The sequence below is a fragment of the Saimiri boliviensis genome, chromosome 18 (genome assembly GCF_048565385.1).
Source record: "Saimiri boliviensis isolate mSaiBol1 chromosome 18, mSaiBol1.pri, whole genome shotgun sequence".
NCBI classification, from domain to species: domain Eukaryota; kingdom Metazoa; phylum Chordata; class Mammalia; order Primates; family Cebidae; genus Saimiri; species Saimiri boliviensis.
Window position 1 is genome coordinate 22069893 of NC_133466.1, and position 17739 is coordinate 22087631.

The 17739-nt window shown below is 36.9% G+C and overlaps 1 protein-coding gene across 3 annotated transcripts in view; it reads right to left on the bottom strand.

The window, feature by feature from the left end:
• The window catches only part of NCAM2 (neural cell adhesion molecule 2), a 504760-nt gene extending 487324 nt beyond the window's left edge, over positions 1-17436 (bottom strand). For 2 of the 3 annotated variants that reach the window (XM_003934329.4, XM_010344887.3), the window contains exon 1: positions 17115-17435. In XM_003934329.4, coding sequence (XP_003934378.2) covers positions 17115-17169 — 55 coding nt within the window. In that variant the 5' untranslated portion in view covers positions 17170-17435. Of the gene's footprint in view, positions 1-17114 lie in introns of all 3 variants that reach the window. The other variant, XM_010344888.3, reaches the window with a different exon arrangement.
• Positions 17437-17739: the final 303 nt, after the last annotated feature.

Below are 17739 nucleotides of genomic sequence, written 5' to 3' on the forward strand. Positions count from 1 at the left end.
TTATTGCTAAAATAAAAGAGTTAAGGATCATCTGAGTTTTCAGTGAGTCCTAATCCTTTAGCTGGTAGAAGGTCTTGCCTCCATGTAAATGGCTGCTTCCTGATAAGGGTAAGGGTTTGCTGAAGGTTGAAGTGGTTGTAGCAGTTTCTCAAAATAACACAACAATGATGTCTGATGCTTTCAGTCGGCTCTTCCTTTCCTAACATATTTCTCTGTAGCATGCAATACTGTTTGATAATATTTTACCTACAGTAGAATGCTTTTCAAAATGAAGTCAATCTTCTCAAACCCTGACACTGTTATACAATATTCTAAATAATTTATTTACATGTATACCATATTATAAATGTATATAATATTCTACATCATGTATACAATATTCTAAATAATTTATTTACATTTGAATAAGGTTCACGACGTCTTCACCAGAAGTAGATTCCATCTCAAGAAATCACTTTCTTTGCTTACCCATAAGAAACAAATAACCCCTCATCCATTCAAGTTTTATCATGAGATGGCAGAATTTCAGTCCCATCTTCAAGCTCCACTTCTCATCTAGTTCTCTTACTCTTTCCATCAGATCTGCAGTTACTTCTTCCGCTGAAGTATTGCCCTCAGTCATCCATGAGACGGAGAAATACGGGGAATAAACTTCTTCCAAACTCCTATTAATGTTGACATATAACCTCCTCCCATGAACCACAAATGTTCTTAATGGCATCTAGAATGGTTAATCCTTTCCAGAAGCTTTTCAACTGACTTTGCCTAGATCCATTAGAGGAATCATTACAGATGGCAGCTATAGCCTTATGAAATATATTGCTTAAAGAATAAGACCAAGAGTCAAAATTACTCCTTGATTCCTGAGCTACAGAATGAATGTTACGTTAGCAGACATGAAAACAGTGTTGATCTTTTTGTGCATCTCCATTAGCGCTCTCAGCTGAGCAGAGGCATTGTCAATAAGCAGTAATATTTTTATGGAATTTTTTTTTTTTTTGAGAGGTAGGTCTCTACAAACATGCTGTCATCCAGGCTTTTTGTTTCATTTGTAGAGCACAGTCAGAGTAGAGTTAGCATAATTCTTAAGGACCCTAGGACTAAAATTAGCAAATGGGCATTGGCTTCAACTTAGTCACCAGCTGCATTATCCCCCAAGAAAAAAGTCAGCTTGTCCTTTGAAGCTTTGAAGCCAGGCATTGACATCTCTTCTCTAGCTATAAACTCCCAGATGGTATCATCTGACAATAGAAGGCTGCTTCTTCGATATTAAAAATCTGTTGTTTAGTGCAGTCCTGCCATCACCAACAATCTTAGTTAGAATTTCTGAGTAACTTGCTATAGCTTCCCCACCACCACTTGCTGCTTCACCTTACACTTTTATGTTATTCAGATGGCTTCTTACCTTAAACCTCATGAACCAATTTCTTCTTTCTTTTTTCTTTTTTTGAGATGCAATTTCACTCTTGTTGCCCAGGCTGGAGTACAATGGCACAATCTCTGCTCATTGCAACTTCTGACTACTGGGTTCAAGCAATTCTCCTGCCTCAGCCTCCCAAATAGCTGGGATTACAGGTACGTGCCACCATGTACAGCCAATTTTGTAATAGAGGTGGGGTTTCACCATGCTGGTCAGGCTGGTCTCGAACTCCTGACCTCAAATGACCTGCCCAGGTCAGCCTCCGAAACTGCTAGGCGTGAGCCTCAGCGCCTGGCCCCTGTGATCCAATTTATGCTAGCTTCCAGCTTTTTTCTGTGGCTTCCTTACCTCTCTCATCTTACCTCTCCAATCCAGCCTTCACAGAACTGGAGTATTAGGACCTTTCTCTGGATTAGACTTTGGTTTAATAGAATATTGTGGCCAGTTTTCTCTTCTGTCCAACCCAGTAAAACTTTCTCCATATCAGCAATAAGGTTGTTTTGCTTTCTTATTCCTGCATTCACTGGAGTGGCATTTTAAATTTCCTTCAATTTTTTTTTTTTTTTTTTTTTTTTGCATTCATAATTTGGTTAACTCTCACAGGAGGCCTAGCTTTTGGCCTATTTCGGCTTTCGACACGCCTTCCTCACTAAACTTAATTATTTCTAACTTTTGATTTCAAGTGAGAGACCTGTGACCACCTGTCTTTTGACTTGAACATTTAGGGGTAGGGTTAATTAACTGGCCTAATTTCAATATTGTCATGTTTCAGGGAATGGGAGATTCTGAAGAGAGGGAGAAATACCAGGAGACAGCCAGTCAGTGGAGTAGTCAGAATACACAACTTTTATAAATTGATGAAGTTTGTCATTATATGGGTATGCTTTATGGTACCCTAAAATAATTACAAGTGTAACATCAAAGATCAAGATAACGGATGACCATAAAGACATAAAAATAATAAAATGTTTGAAATACTGCCAGAATTACCTAAATGTGACACAGAGACCCAAGGAAAGCATGTGCTATTAGAAAAATGAGGCCAATGGATTTGCTTGACACAGGGTTGCCACAGACATTCAATTTGTAAAAAATGCAGTATCTGTGAAATGCAATAAAGGGAAACACAATAAAATAAACTGCACCTGTATTTCTTTCCTAACTTCAGATAAGTACATAAGTATGTGATACTTGGAGTTGCTGAAGACAAGTTTTTTCTCCAAAGCCAAGCAAAAGTAGCCCAAACCATGAGTAGAAACATGAAATTAAAATCTACCTCTATATGGCCTCTCATGTGCTAGAACAGATTTTCATTTTTAAGCCATTTTGAATTTGTTGTTCTCTTCTTTGCTCCTAAAGGTATCCTAAACTGCTGTAATTTCACTATGATAATATTCATTAAGTCACCCACAACTGACGGCTTACTAAATTATTAATCGTTATAGTGAGTCACAATAAGAAAAGCCATTTTAAAGATACAGTTCATATTTAAATATTAATGTTATATAGTTCTTAATAAATTACACTAATCTAAACAATCAAGTTTCCCTGCCTTACAACCACCCTAAACCCCACCCTATTATCTCTAAATACTGCTAGTTCTCCATGCCTACTCATCTTTGAAGTCTCTAAAAAAGTCACTCATTTACTAATTGGCAGTCACTAACCTGGATTTGGCCATTCAAAAGTAATGACTGATGATATGACATTTCCATTTTTTTCATTTTTAGAAACCTCCATACTATTGACCATAATGTCTATACTAATTTACATTCCCCAAGACAATGTGCTAGGCTTCTCTGCTCTCCTCACCAACATTAGATTTTGTCTTTTTTGTAACAGACAATTTACCAAGTGTGAAGTGATATCTTACTATGGTTTTTAATTTGCATTTCCCTGAAGACCAATGTTGAGCATTTTTCCATATACCTGTTGACAAACAGCTTTTAAAAGATACCTACTCAGGTGTTTTGCCCATTTTTTAAAAACTGGGTTGTTTTCTTGATACTGAGTTACTTGAACTACTTACATATATTTGGATATTAACCCCTCATTAGAGGTTTAGTTTGCAAATATATTCTCCCATTCCACAGGTAGTCTTTTCATTCTGTTGAATAACTTCCAAAGATGTATTACATGGCATGGTGGCTATAGTTAAAAATGTGTTGTATACTTGCAAATTGTCAAGCGATTAGATCTTAAATGTTCTAACAACAACAACAAAAAGATAACTATTTAAGTTGATAGATAATTAGCTTGATATAATAATTTCACAATACATACGTATGTCAAAAAATCATGCTGTATAGTGCAAATGTATGTCCTACAGAGCTGGGTGGGAGGTGGGGGGAAAATTGTCCAGAAAAAATGATACAAACCTGAAGCTAGAACTACACATAGTGCTTACCTTTTTTCTCCTGCAATTCCTTGTTTCTTCAAGGGACTATGTTTTAGTCAGTTAAATGAGTATAATTTCAGAATCAGATATTCCTGAATTTGAATTTCAGATTCTTTCCTTATTAGATGCTACATATCTTTTATGAAAATTAGTTCCCTCATCTCTAAAGTAATAGTTCAGATCTTCTATATGTTTTGAATTTAAAAATGATGTAACCCCTACGGAAAAAAAAAAAAAAAAAAAAAAAAAAAAAAAAACTCTGCAGAGTAAATGGCAGGTTTCCTTCTTTCATTCAATTAATTCACCAAATACTTAAAACTAGACACTGAGCATTAAGGAAATAAGGTTGTCTATAATCATTCTATACGTTCAGGGTATCTTTTTCTCCCCTGTATGCATGTAACTATTTGAGGTTTTATTCAAGTTCTTCACCCTCTAACACAACCACCCACATTCCCATTCTCCTTTAGCTGATGAATTATCCTCCTTCAAACAAAACAGTGATTAGTCTCTGAGTTTCACTTCCCTTTATCATTCAACCTTCACTTCCCTTTATCATTCAACCTCAGCTCCCGGCCTGGAGGTTAGAATGTATTTTGGAATCCTAATTAGTAATGACACTTTACACTTATAAAACTTTATCTTCTCTCATCACACATCCCCATCCATGTCCATCACCTGAGACTTAGAGACTTCAACATGAGGTAAAAGGCATGGGAGAGAGAGGCAGCAGGGCAGGAAAAGTCAAGTGAAACTTGACTAATAAGAAAGTCCTCTTTCCTCCCATAGTCAATTGCTTAATCCTTTGATTTTCCTAGTAAGAAAGAGATACTTCCTGGTTAAAGAAGTCACTGTTCATCAATGTGCTGTATTAATGCACAATGTAAGAAGGAGACTATTTTTTAATAAAGTGTTTCATTATAATAAAAATTATACAGGGATTGAAAGCAAAAATAGATTAATAACTTAGTGTATTGCATAATAGCTCAGAATTTTGTACAAAAATATATTATTTTAATAACCCGAGCACACTAAAGTTGAACATTTCATATCCATTCTGGATGTGGTTGAGAAGGTTTTTATAAAGCACAGAGGACCTCAGAATTTCATTTACAACGTAGGTTGAATTCTGTTTTAAACTGCAGAGCACCTGCAGCTGACACAGAGTGAAAACGCATTCGCATGGGACGTGTGAGAGGGCTTTGAGATGAAACAACTCATCGAGATTACCAATTAAAGTGATTATATGTAAAATTTGAGGAGGGAGATGAAAGTAAAAATAGATAAAACAGAAGCACTAGTAATTTCTTTAATTTAAAAATATGCTTCGAGTTAAAAGCAGCATATGTAATAATGGTAGCATTAATAGATAAATGGTAGGCATACAGATAAATAGGTGATGAAGGTATTCTGGGGTATCTGAAAATGCATTCTGTCCAATAAACTTAAAAGCTTTTATCACTGAAGTTAGACCTAGAGAACACCAGAAAAATCATTAAAAAATAAAAATAAAAAAACACACACAGCTAGCAGACAAAGGAGGATTTTCGAGGTTAAATTAAATTTCATTTTTTTAAAAAAGAGAAAACATGCAAGTATCTCTTAAAAATTAAGATGAAACAATTATTTTCTTCTCTCACTATACATACAGTTCAGAATTGGTTTCCAATAAGAATGGAATGAATAATCAACTTTTAATTAACCATGGGGGATTATCTTGATTTTGAGGACTTTAAATACTTGCTCTATCGACACAGCAGACATTTACTATTGACTATATCTAATCTAGTTAATTATACCATTATCAATATATTATATCTCCCTCATTTATTTATATATTTCAATATATATATTGAAAAGTTTTGAGACTCCAACTACATAACCATATCCTGTGCCTCAGATAAAGCTTCAAAATAACAAATCTTACAGAAAGATTTAAGTTTTCCCTATTCCAAGCCTAATTAATTTTCAGTCAGAACATAAGACCAGGGATAAGGTGATTCATCTTTGTTAATTCTCCTGAATTAAATAAAAACGGTGACTTTATTATTTTATAGATGTTCATATATTTATGGAAGATCTGCTATATGCATGGCCATGATATAAACAAAATGTGTGCAATAAACACACAGTCCAACACATATTTCCAACAAAACAAATAATTATACAAATGCAAAAGTAATAAACTTTTTAAAATCAGTCAATTTGGTTCATTCCTGCTGGGTAATATCTTGAATATGCATTCAGCATATATTTGCTGGGCTTCTACTATATTCTACGAATACACATATGAATTTAGAGCACATTCTCTATTCTCTGTATTCAAATAAATTGTATTTAATGGGAGGCTAGTAGGGAAAGGCATTCTTGTTCCCATGGAGTTTACATGGAAGGTCACAGTAGAGTATCACAAGTTTGAAATGCAGAATTCAGGTATATTATCTCATCTTTGATTGACTCCCGAAAGCCTTTAACAATGACTGGTATAAGCAATTAATTAATATTTGCTGAAAGAACTGATGTGCACAGTAATGAGCAATGAGGCTGAGAGAACAGGACTGTGTAAATGGAGTACAAGGCAAAAGTATTGACAGTTCTAAATCAAACACTCCCAAATAATTCAAACAAAAGGTAGATAGCTAATTAAAATTAATGGCATCTTATAAACATAGTTCCAAAGTAAACTCTGAAGAAGATAATGACATAAAATATGTTTCATATCAATAAGTATTTTTTGATTACTGCTTCATGGACATGAGTTAAACAAACCTTTAAGTGAAATCAGAAACATTGTAATAGGAAAATATGATGTATCTAGAGTACAATATTTATATCAAGTCTGGCCCTACCATTTTTTAAAGCTTTCTATTTGGGCAAGTAATTTCGTCTTTTTGAAGTTTATTATCCTATTCTAAATCAAAAATACTATTTACCTTTCAGGATAACAGTGTGACTTCATTAGGTAAATTTAAATTGACTGCAAGTGTTTTGTCAATATGTCACACAATGCATAGTATATTCATTTAAAAATATTACATCATAGTATAGCTCTTACCCTTTGATGATTCAAAAGTTTTACCTGGTGTAACGATTAGTGTGTAATCTATGGAAGTAGTATAAAGCCAGTTATTGTTGCTTAAATGGTATGATAAAGAGTGAACAAGATTTAAAATATGCTTAACTTCAGCTAGTATCAGAAAGTTTTAAGTGATTTCTCTAAGTAAATTACTTTTTTAAATCAAAAGCATGTAAATGTCACTGATCAAAGTATATGGGACATACCTCACTGTATATATTAATCTTCACATAAACTGTTCTTAGCATTTCTCTCATGCATGATACTTACAAAGTTACTGCTAGAACACAGAAATTCAACTTCTTTGTTCAGGCAGTGATTAGGAGAGAATAATAATCAGAAAACAAGTAACTGAGGCAACGGACATAAAAATAATCAGAAAATCTAGTATTAGAGGTGTCAGAGGCATCTGAATCAGAGCAACTCCATCTTGAATAGTTGACTGGGTACAATAAGGCTGAGTCCTACTAGACTGCATTCCCAGATGGTTAGGCATTCTAAGTCACAGGATGAGATAGGAGGTTGGCACAAGTTACAGGTCATAAAGACCTTGCTGATAAAACAGGATGCACTAAAGAAGCCAGCCAAAACCTGCTGAAAGCAAGATGGCAGTGAGAGTGGCCTCTGGTCATCTTCACAGATCCCTGTACACTAGTTGCAATGCGTTAGCATGCTAAAAGACACTCGCACCAGCACCACAACACTTTACAGATGTCAGGGCAACATGCAGAAGTTACCTTATATTGTCTAAAAAGGAGAGGAACCTTCAGTTCCAGGAATTCTCCACCCCTTTTCTAGAAAATTCATGAATAATCCACCCCTGGCTTAGCATATAATGAAGAAGTAACAATAAATGGGCAACCAGCAGACCTCAGGCCTGCTCTGCCTATGGAGTAGCCATTCTTTTATTCCTTTACTTTCCTAAGAAACTTTCTTTGACTTTGTGGACTTGCCCCGAATTCTTGTGTGAGCTCCAAAGACCCTCTCTTGGGTTCTGGATTGGGACCCCTTTCTAGTAACAGAAGTACCAAAAGAACTTGTTGGCAATGAACAAGTTACAATAACATTAAAAATATCCCCAAGTCCTCTTGTTAATACTGAGAACAAACTATAAGTGTGCTTATCTTCTCACATTGGGACCTATTAATACTATAATATGGGCTTTAGTCATAATACATTGGCTGATTTTACAAGTAGAGACATGCATTTTTGATATAGCACTGTATTTGCATCCCTGAAAATCTCTGGTGTCTGAAAACTTGTGCAGTAAAAAATATCACACTTTACGGGAAAAGACAGGATTAGGAGGCAGAACATTTAAAACCTACAGAAATCTGTAACCAAGCACTAACAAAACCCGTAACAGTCTTAATTACAATACTAGTGTTAAATATAGTGAGCTCTAAGTTTCTCTTCCAAGAATCAGTATGTCAGTATGTTTGGCTCTATTATTCTCTGCTCTCCATTTGAAAGTTTAACTTCCTGGTTCTCTTCGCCCCCTTGCCTCTAGTTTCAGTAAACAACTTTCCCACCTGTTCTAATCAGCAGTTTACATCTGTTCCCCTGGTCACCTGCTTTGACCTAAGTATCACCTGATCAGTCCTGACTCATTCTGGTCACCTGATTTGACCTGAGTCAACGTTAGTTACCTGTCCCTTAACTGTCCTTCCAGCCAAACTGCTCACTCCGCCCCTCTGGCTCATACCCCTGCTCCTTTTAAAATCGCCAATTGACATTAGCTTAGACTGTGCAGTCCAACCCTAGTCAATAGAGGAACAACACAGCAGTAGGGGCTACCTGCGTCAGGGATAGGAAACCCTTCCCCTCTCCTGTTTAGGTATGTTCTCACCATTGTTCATTTGTGAGATGCACCCTTCTATAGAGGTAAATTGCCTCGCTGAGAAATTTCCTTGTCTGAGCTCTAGTTCTTCTCTTCAGCAATGAGGAACAAGCATTTGATTCTAACACTAGCATAGTTAAATCTCTGCTGGCATTTCCACCTTGCTTTCGCACCCTCTCTCAGGATGCAATGCCTAAAGGGTATTCACTTTAAATTGCAAACTATGATCCACAGTGTAACCTTTAAAAATTAAAGACATAAAGTAAACAAAAAACAAACATTATTTTTCACCAGGCAAAGTGACTTCCCAGCTTCTTCAGTTGCACTTTCAACTTCTCCAGATGCCTATTACTTTGGAAATCAAGATGTTCATAAAGCTACTAAGTAAATGAATACTTGTACTAAAGAAGTCTTTTGAGTTGATTTTTTAATATTTTTTTTCCTTAATGTCTTCATAACTTGCTAAGGCTTTTTCCTTAATTGTCAGAAAGCCTGGCTCCTCTTGATCACTTAAAAATTAATCAGCAGAGAAAATGATATATAGATCGACAACTTTTTTTTTTTTTTTTTTTTTTTGAGATGGAGTCTCACTTTGTCACCCGGGCTGGAGTGCAGTGGTGGAATCTCTGCTCCCTGCCACCTCTGCCTCCCAGACTCAAGTGATTCTCCAACATCAGCCTTCCAAGTAGCTGGAGCTACTGAGGGATGTGCCACCATGCCCAGCTAATTTTTTAATTTTTGGTAAAGATGGGGATTTGCCACATTGCCCAGGCTGGTTTCAAACTTCTAATCTCAAGTGATCTGCCAGCCTTGGCCTCCTGCAGTGCTGGGAGTATAGATGTGAGCCGCTACTTCCAACCCAGGGATCAACACAATTTCTGCATTCTAACACATCATCCCCCTGTTAATCAATGGTATAAGAAGGTAAGATGTACCAAAGAAACAAACACTGTAGAAAAAAAAAAAAAAAAACTGAATCATATCTTAAATGTATTTAATATTCTTTGGTATAAATGTGAATAACAATCTAAAAAATGGAATTAAAATCTCTAGGCACATCAGTCGCTCTCAATCCCAGGAACGTCATCTATAAAATGTGATTTAATCAGGATTCAATGAAATAATGAGTAAAAATGTTCAACACAGCTCTCTGGCATAGAGGAGGTGCTCAAAAATATTAATCCTTTTTCCCTCCTTGGATAGTAATAGAAAATATGTTTAAACTTTATATATTCAATACCAAAAATCTTTTTTCATGTAAGTTTTTAGGGGTTTTTCTTTTTTTAGTTTCTCCTTATTTTTATTTTGTTTTGGTCTGCCAGTGTTCAAAAGAAAAAGAAACTACAAATAAAACAGAGAAAATGATTTAAATGAAGAATATATAATGAAATGAATTTTACCTACATACTTCTGAGATTTTACCCAAAATTCTAGATCTATACTATACAACATTTAAGTATAAATGGGGATGGAAAAACAAGATAAAAACGGGTAAACAAATAAAACTAAAGAAATTATTCGGAAGAACTGTCCAATAAAAAGATCAACAGTTTCCATTTTCAATTTATTGTTGACATTTTAATCTAGATGTGCCATGAATACAGCAAACTTGACAAATAATTTTAAAAATAACAAGTTAAAAATTACTTAAAATGGGGGTAATTTTTCATTTATTTTTCCTATTTCTATGAAGATATAACCTTTTTTTCTGTTAAATAGACTTAAAACTCCATGTGGCCCCTTCCCGCTGACTTCTCCATTTGTAGTTGTCCCTAAGTTCCCATTCAGTCTTCCACAGACGCTTGTGTCACGTCCACTCACTCATTTTTCTTTTCTTCTGGCCCATCCTACACATAGCCAGTAGACTTAAAAACAAACCAAAGTTTATCATGCTGCTCTCCTGCCCAAACAACGGCTCCCAAAGATCTAACAAGAGTCGAAAACGGCTTGTCCTCAAGGTTGCTCTATCTTCCATTCCCACCACCATTGCCATAATTGAGTACAGGCGCCCAAACTGGTTAACGAATCCTTGGATTCATCAACCTCGATTATTTCTGTTCTCTCAACAGGTACCTCCTTTCTTACAATTTGTTCACTCATTTTTTTTTTTCTCCATTTACTCTCATTATGTTGAAGCGCTTTCAGTTTCACTGAATGGCCAGGTGATGTCCTGACAAGAGGCTGGGCTCTGGACATGTCCCAGATGCAAATCCTTATTTCCAAGCAGTTAAACTTTAGACAGTCATTTAAACTCCCTATATCTCATGGCCTTCATATACAAAGGAAAGATAATCATGATATTAATAATAGGATAATAGAGGATTATGGCAAGAGAACCTGTCAGTTAGTAAACATAATCATTTTTAGCTTGTTCTAGGCACTAAACTCCTAAGGACTCAGACTACTTAATGTTTAATTAATCATGTAATATATTTTGTCATTTTATAATATTTTGTTGAACAATTTGTTATTTCTCACGTGTTTATTTGGCTTTTTAAAATTTATATTATTTGTTTTTGCAATTATCAACATTAATTCTCCACACACAAATGAATTTTTAAAAAATGAATCAACAATGCATTAAAAATAGGTATTCAACTAAAAGTTGAAAAATCGACTCCTAATTCCAGATAACTACAAAAATAAGTGATACAGGCAAATCAGATAATTCTTCTGTACCTCAGTTTCTTCATCCATAAAACAAAGCTAGTAGTCCCTTGACTCATTGATAGTCGTAAGTTATCAGGTGACAGAAAGCACTTCGCACAAGTGGTCTGTACTCTTAGAAGGTGCTGATGTTATACTGATTTTAAGGCCTCAAAAAGTGCTTATTTGATTAACTGACAAAATGGCACTGAATTTAAGTACGTCTTACTTTGAGATGAAGACATATTAGATTCATTCAGATAAATCTATGAACAAGTTTGGTGTTAGGAGAACTGAAGAGTCTGGAGACTGCAGCTCCAGTAATTAACCCTTTTACTTTTCTGTTTGATCTTTAGTAAGTCATTTGTCTTAATTTTGTGGCAATACCAAGCCTCTTGGTGTTTAACACCAGCCTGATGTTGGTCCACAGAAAGGATTCATGATACAAAAAAGGCAAATCATTCCTCAAAACTTCTATTGCCATCTGCTGGCAAATGGTAAAAATAAATATGTGTTCCATCCCTAGGACAGTAAGTGGAGCCCCCTGGAGTTGTTCTTCACACACCTATGCAACCATTCCTAGGAATGCTGTCTAATGAGGTGTCTGGGACACATCGGGTATTCTGTAAATGTTAGATAAATGAATAAATGATGAATGAGTCATCCATATCAATAAGTAATCTCTGTTCCCTTGGTATTCTTTCCTAATCACAGAGCAGCTTATGATGATCTTTTTAAATTATATAATTAAATGTTTATAAACCACAGACAAATTTATCTATATGTACATTATTAAAAAATATAAACAAAGCCTAGCATAGAATTGACATTTGCAAAGTGCCTGCCTATACATATTTATTGTCACAATTGCTCCTCATGGCTGAGCATCAAGGTCAACTGGCCATATTTTTTAATGTCAAATTTTCAAATAAGCAAATAGTGGTTCTAAGGGTGTAAGTTGCTTCTTCAAGGATTAGAGACTCTTAGTAGCCTAGGTCTTCTGATTCCAAATCCAATGAATTTTCTTCAACCCTGTGAGTTTTAATAAATCAAATGGAGTCAAGAAAAATTTGATCAATTGACCTGAAATTCTTCAAACTATAATATTTTGATTGCTAGCTATGCTTATAAATAGTCTCAAAATTCCCCGTTACCTCTCGTTTCATTTCATCATAGCTATCTACAGTGTCTTGTAATGATTGATGGATTGTTAGTGGTCCAAGTGAATACAGAAAACTAGAAAATAACGTTGATCTATTTGGGATCAGTACTATTATTATAACTGTAAATTATTAAAAGTTATTAAAATATTTAAAAGAGCACCAGAGAGAAGCACTTTTATTCATTGAACAATTAAGAGATAGCTTGGCTCTATAAAGTGCAGAAATATTACATTTAATAAAGCATAAAAGCACTGGTTACATCTTAAAGTATTCTATCATGTAATTTGGAAAATTAAAACATATTTATAATTTTTTAAATAGGCCTTTCCTCAGTTTAAATGGGATTGTATAAAGGGCACACTACATTTAAAATTTAGGACAATAAAATTTGAAAAACAATGACGGTCCCTTGATAAGAATATTAAAATTATTAAATTAATTTTGCATACACCAACACTCAGAGGATTAATTTCATTTTGGGGGGAAAGAAGGCAATTCAGACTCACTCTATCAGTTATGAAGCAGTTTTCTTCACGCTCTCAAAAATTAATTGCTGTGAGAGATGACCCTGAGATAAGTTCCAATGATTTCCCAAATGTTAAAAGACAAAGGAAGCAGGAGGACCAGTTCTAGAGTCTTCAGACTGTCGATCCTGTTACTATTTGCACTGATTCCACACGAGGACAGGCAAAAACAAATTACATGTTTGGCCTGGTTACTAGCTTCAATCTCTGTAGCTCATTTCTCAGTTTAATTACTAACTAGCTTTCTTTTTGAAAGAAGGCCATTTTATTTACAAAATCATATGAAGTCTAACTCTCTTTTGGTCCTGAATGAGGTTCCTTTGTTCCATTAATTGCTTCTCTAGAAGGACTTTACCTCCGGGAGAACATTAGCTTCCTGTGTCATTGAAAAGACTCATCTGACACTCCCAGGACTTACCAACTTCTTTTCTCTCTGAGCTCCTATTCTGCATTAAAAGTAAAGTGAGAAAATGCTCTGCTTAACTCCTTTGATATGAAGTAGGGAGGGAACTCCTCTGGGTTACTCTTTGACAATAAAGATAATAATTTACATTAGCCTATCTTCCCCAAGTGCAAAAGAAGACCCAGTTGATTTAATAGCAACTTTGTACAAAGAGGCCGATATCAAAGAATGAGAGCAGGGCAGACAGAAAAAGGATCTGAGGGAGGCTGGAGCCATGTAACAGCCTAGACAGAAGATGAGTTTGTGGAGATCTCTCCCGTAATCTTCAAACTAGTAGACACTCACACACCTGTGCTCTATTTTTAGAAGGTGCATTTCTTTAATATACAATGACTTACTAGACCTTCAACAAAGAGAGTAACTGTAAGCAGATGTCTGGTTTAACTAATCAACTGGGCAATTCACCCTTCCTTGCCTCACGATTTTGCCTTAGGTAAGTGTTCTAAGTAGGTATGTTTGAACTTGAATTGCAGGAGAGATGAATAGCCTTATTCTTACCTTAGGTTTTAGTATAACAGTGCTTCTATTTTATATATGTGAACATCCCGAAAAAAAAAATTCTTTATTAATCATACTTGCTTAATTTTTAAAGAAAGAAGGAAGTGATTTTAAAAATGTAAAAAGTCTTATGAAAGCAACCCATACATACTACAGTTTGAATAAACAAAGATCCAAACGGCAAATGCAGTTAATCAGAAACTGAAGTTATCACTGGAGATTCATGATTACCATGGCTGTGACCAAGTTTTGAACACAATGAAAAAATAATTGGAAAAGTCACAGAATTACAGAATTTTCTTTCCATTGACCATTAAATTCAGACTGGACAATAACATTCTAACTTCACTTCATTAGACATTAATCTTGCAGTGGAAATGAGAGACTTTTAAAGGAGTATTTCAGCTACAATAAAAAAAGCATCTTACTACTATACAACAAAAAGGTTGTGTTGGGAGTTATAAGTAAACTATTAGGCCTCATTAGCTAATTGTAATATTGACAATCACTTAAGTTAGTCAGTTTCTCACTTAATGTCATTTTCTCCTATTCAACTGCTATAGTTCAAAACGTTTTGACTCCTGAAAAGGGAATCTATCATTGTTGCCTTTCCCCAGTCTAACTGCACACCACTTTCCAAAGCAATAGCTTCAATCATGCTTCATAAAATCCCCTGCAAGTATATTGTTGGACACATAAATCAGCAAGCTGGGATTTTAGTAGTTCTAAGGAAAGACCAGGGATCACTGACTGGTGGCTTTCCATGGCCCTCTTTACGAGAGAATAAACAAAATTATGAGTGACACTGATAGTGTGCCTGATACTTGCTGCTACATGCTTAATTCCAGAGCAAAACACTAGCATAGAGGAATTGGACCCCAGGGTGAGAGTCTCTATCTCCAAGCATCTCTGACTTCACCAGGACACATGCATAGAAGTACTACGTGTTCTTTTTCACAAAAGCTAGGTCCCTCTGTTATGTATCTATGCCTCTCTGAGTGTCATGCATTGTGAAATTGTACTAGATAGAGCGATCCTTACAATGATGGTCTCCTTCCACCCTGTTTCATTACAGTGAATATGTGTTCCCCTTCAGAGATGCTTGTCTCTGAGTGCCTCTTTATAACCACCTTGTATTCTGACTTATAAATTAGCTGAATAACAATTTCACATCTATGTTACATATACACATCCAAATTTTGTTTCTGTTTTAGCTAAACCTATATATTTAAACATTTCTAGATTTCCTATGTATCCAAATTCCAACACACTTAGCCTCTGCAATGATAAATTCAGACTCCACAACTGAGACGTTTTTCTTCTCCAAACCACTCACAATGTAATCATAAGTCTGCATAAACTTGCGTCCTAGTATGCCCCCATGCTGCTCCACACTATCTACACTTACTTAATTGCAGTTGTATTTTAACTGCAATTTTCAGGGATTGTTTGCTAGTACTAAAAAAATACCTGTGTATGCTGTAAATGAACAGTTAAACACAATCAGCACTATCTGAAAATTAAAGCAGCCTATCTGCAGGACATATGTGTATGGTGATCTTTGCTTAAGAACCACTGGATTAACGAATTGGGCTAATATTAGCTTCAGATGGACATAGCTGCAATTTTGCTAAGACCAAAATATTTCATACTCTATGTTAGGAGGAGGAAATGAGCAGAATCTTATCAAGACACTATTACGAACTATAGCAATATCCAACATTTGCATACTGATTTCTGAACATTAAATCTGCATCCAATCGTGTTTCATCAGCCACTAGCACTATAGTTGTGGGGAGGAGAAGGGCAGAGAAAGGAAGGCTTCACATCCAAAATGTCAAGCCCTGCTGAAGAATGATAGAAGAGCAGAAACCACCGTCTTCTGGGCTTAAAATGGAGTTCTACCACCCCCTGCTGGACCAAACGAGCAATACAGAAGAGGCTAAAAATGCTTAGAATTGAATATTTTAACTTGTCTTGTAATTTATTATTTCTTTAAAAAAAAAAAAAACCAATGTCATGCTATACTAATAACATAACGTTCTTTACAATCATTACATATCTCAAAATTACAGCTATTTTATTTTTCCTTTAAAGACTTTCACCAATGCAGGTTTTAGCATTTTGTGTCCCTAATTAAACATCCAAACTTGTCTGGACAGTTGCAAATGCTTTCATTTATTGTAAATATATTTCATGTGAATGTTTACAGTCTAAACAGTCTGATCAATTCATCTCTATCTCTGTAGAGACAAACAGTGATAGCTTCCACAAATTCCCTCTCAGGTTATTCTACAAGGCTATTCATTTTTTTTTTTTTTTTTTTTTAAGAGATAAAAGCTCCCACCAGTTCTCCACAACCCCAAAAATCCTTTACAGGTGTAATTACAATCTAATGTCATAAAATCATTCCACCTTTCTGTATTAATAAGGGGTTGGGGGGTCAAAATGAATGACTGCAACACATCCCTAGTTTTATCCATTTGCTTTCTTACACACAATATCCATCGCCCCTCTCTTAGTTTCCAACAGAAATAAGCCAACATCATTCACTTCATAGTCAGAAATTAAGGTTTTGGGAAAGGGGTGAAAAAAAAAATAGTCTCCCAAGAATCGAATGTCTTGCACACAACAGATATTCTGCAAATGAGTTTAACGCTGATAGTTTTTGCTGCTTCTGTAAAACACCATCGTGCCCTTTTCCTTCCGCAACCTCAGATATTTCACTGTTAACACACACCAACATATTCATCCAATTTTTCATCATGAAAGTAAGAGAAAGCCAAAATCTCAGAGAGAGACGGAGAGAAGAAGAAAAAAAAAAAAAAAAAAAGCCGTTTCCCTGGGTATCCTGCTCACTGATATCCCTTCTCCAATTCTGTATTTTACCTTCTCGTATTTAGGGGTCTCCACACAACAGATACAATTTTAGGGGCAGCAAGAGAAAGAACGGAAATAACCCTAACTACCACCACCACGATAACTGTAACTTTAGTTCATTTAATTCCTCCTGCGCCCCCCGCGTTGCCTCTCCGCCGGGTGGAAGGGGGAGGGAAAGTAAATGCAATAAAGCCGCACGCTCCTACCTTGCCCGCCACTGACAAGCAACCCGAGCAGGTAGAAGGAGAGGAGGAGGCTCATGTTCAGGACGTGACGGCGGTGGACACTTGCAAAGTTACTGAGTCCAGCCCCGGAGAGAGAACCGTGCGCTGCCCCGGCCGCCTCCGCTCCAGCCGCCGCCGCCGCTTCCGGGGTGCCCCGGCCGCCCGCAGCCCGCGCGCTCCTCCTCGCAAAGTGACTGCGAGCTCCGCTCCCGCCGCACTATATCCAGGCAGCGGCAGAAGCAGCAGCAGCAGCAGCAGCAGAAGCAGCAGCAGCGGCCGCCGCGGCGGCAGCACAGCCGGGCGGGGAGGGCGGGCGGCGGCGGCGGGGGCGGGGGCGCGGGCGCGGCGCGGGAGGGGCGGCCGAGGCGTATCCCTCCGCGCCGCACGGCGGCCGCTCTCCCGCGAGGCGCGCGGCCCTCGGATTCGTCCGCAGTCGAGCTCTAAGCCACGGGTTCGGTCCCCGGTGCCTCCAGCTAGAGGGGCGGCCGCGATCGCGACGGCGCCGCTCGCCCGCCGGCCATCCGCACGTTCGTGGACGCCCTGAGCCGAGAAGGGCGTGAGGATGGGGGCGGCCTGGAGCTCCTTCAGAGCCACCGGCCACCTCCGG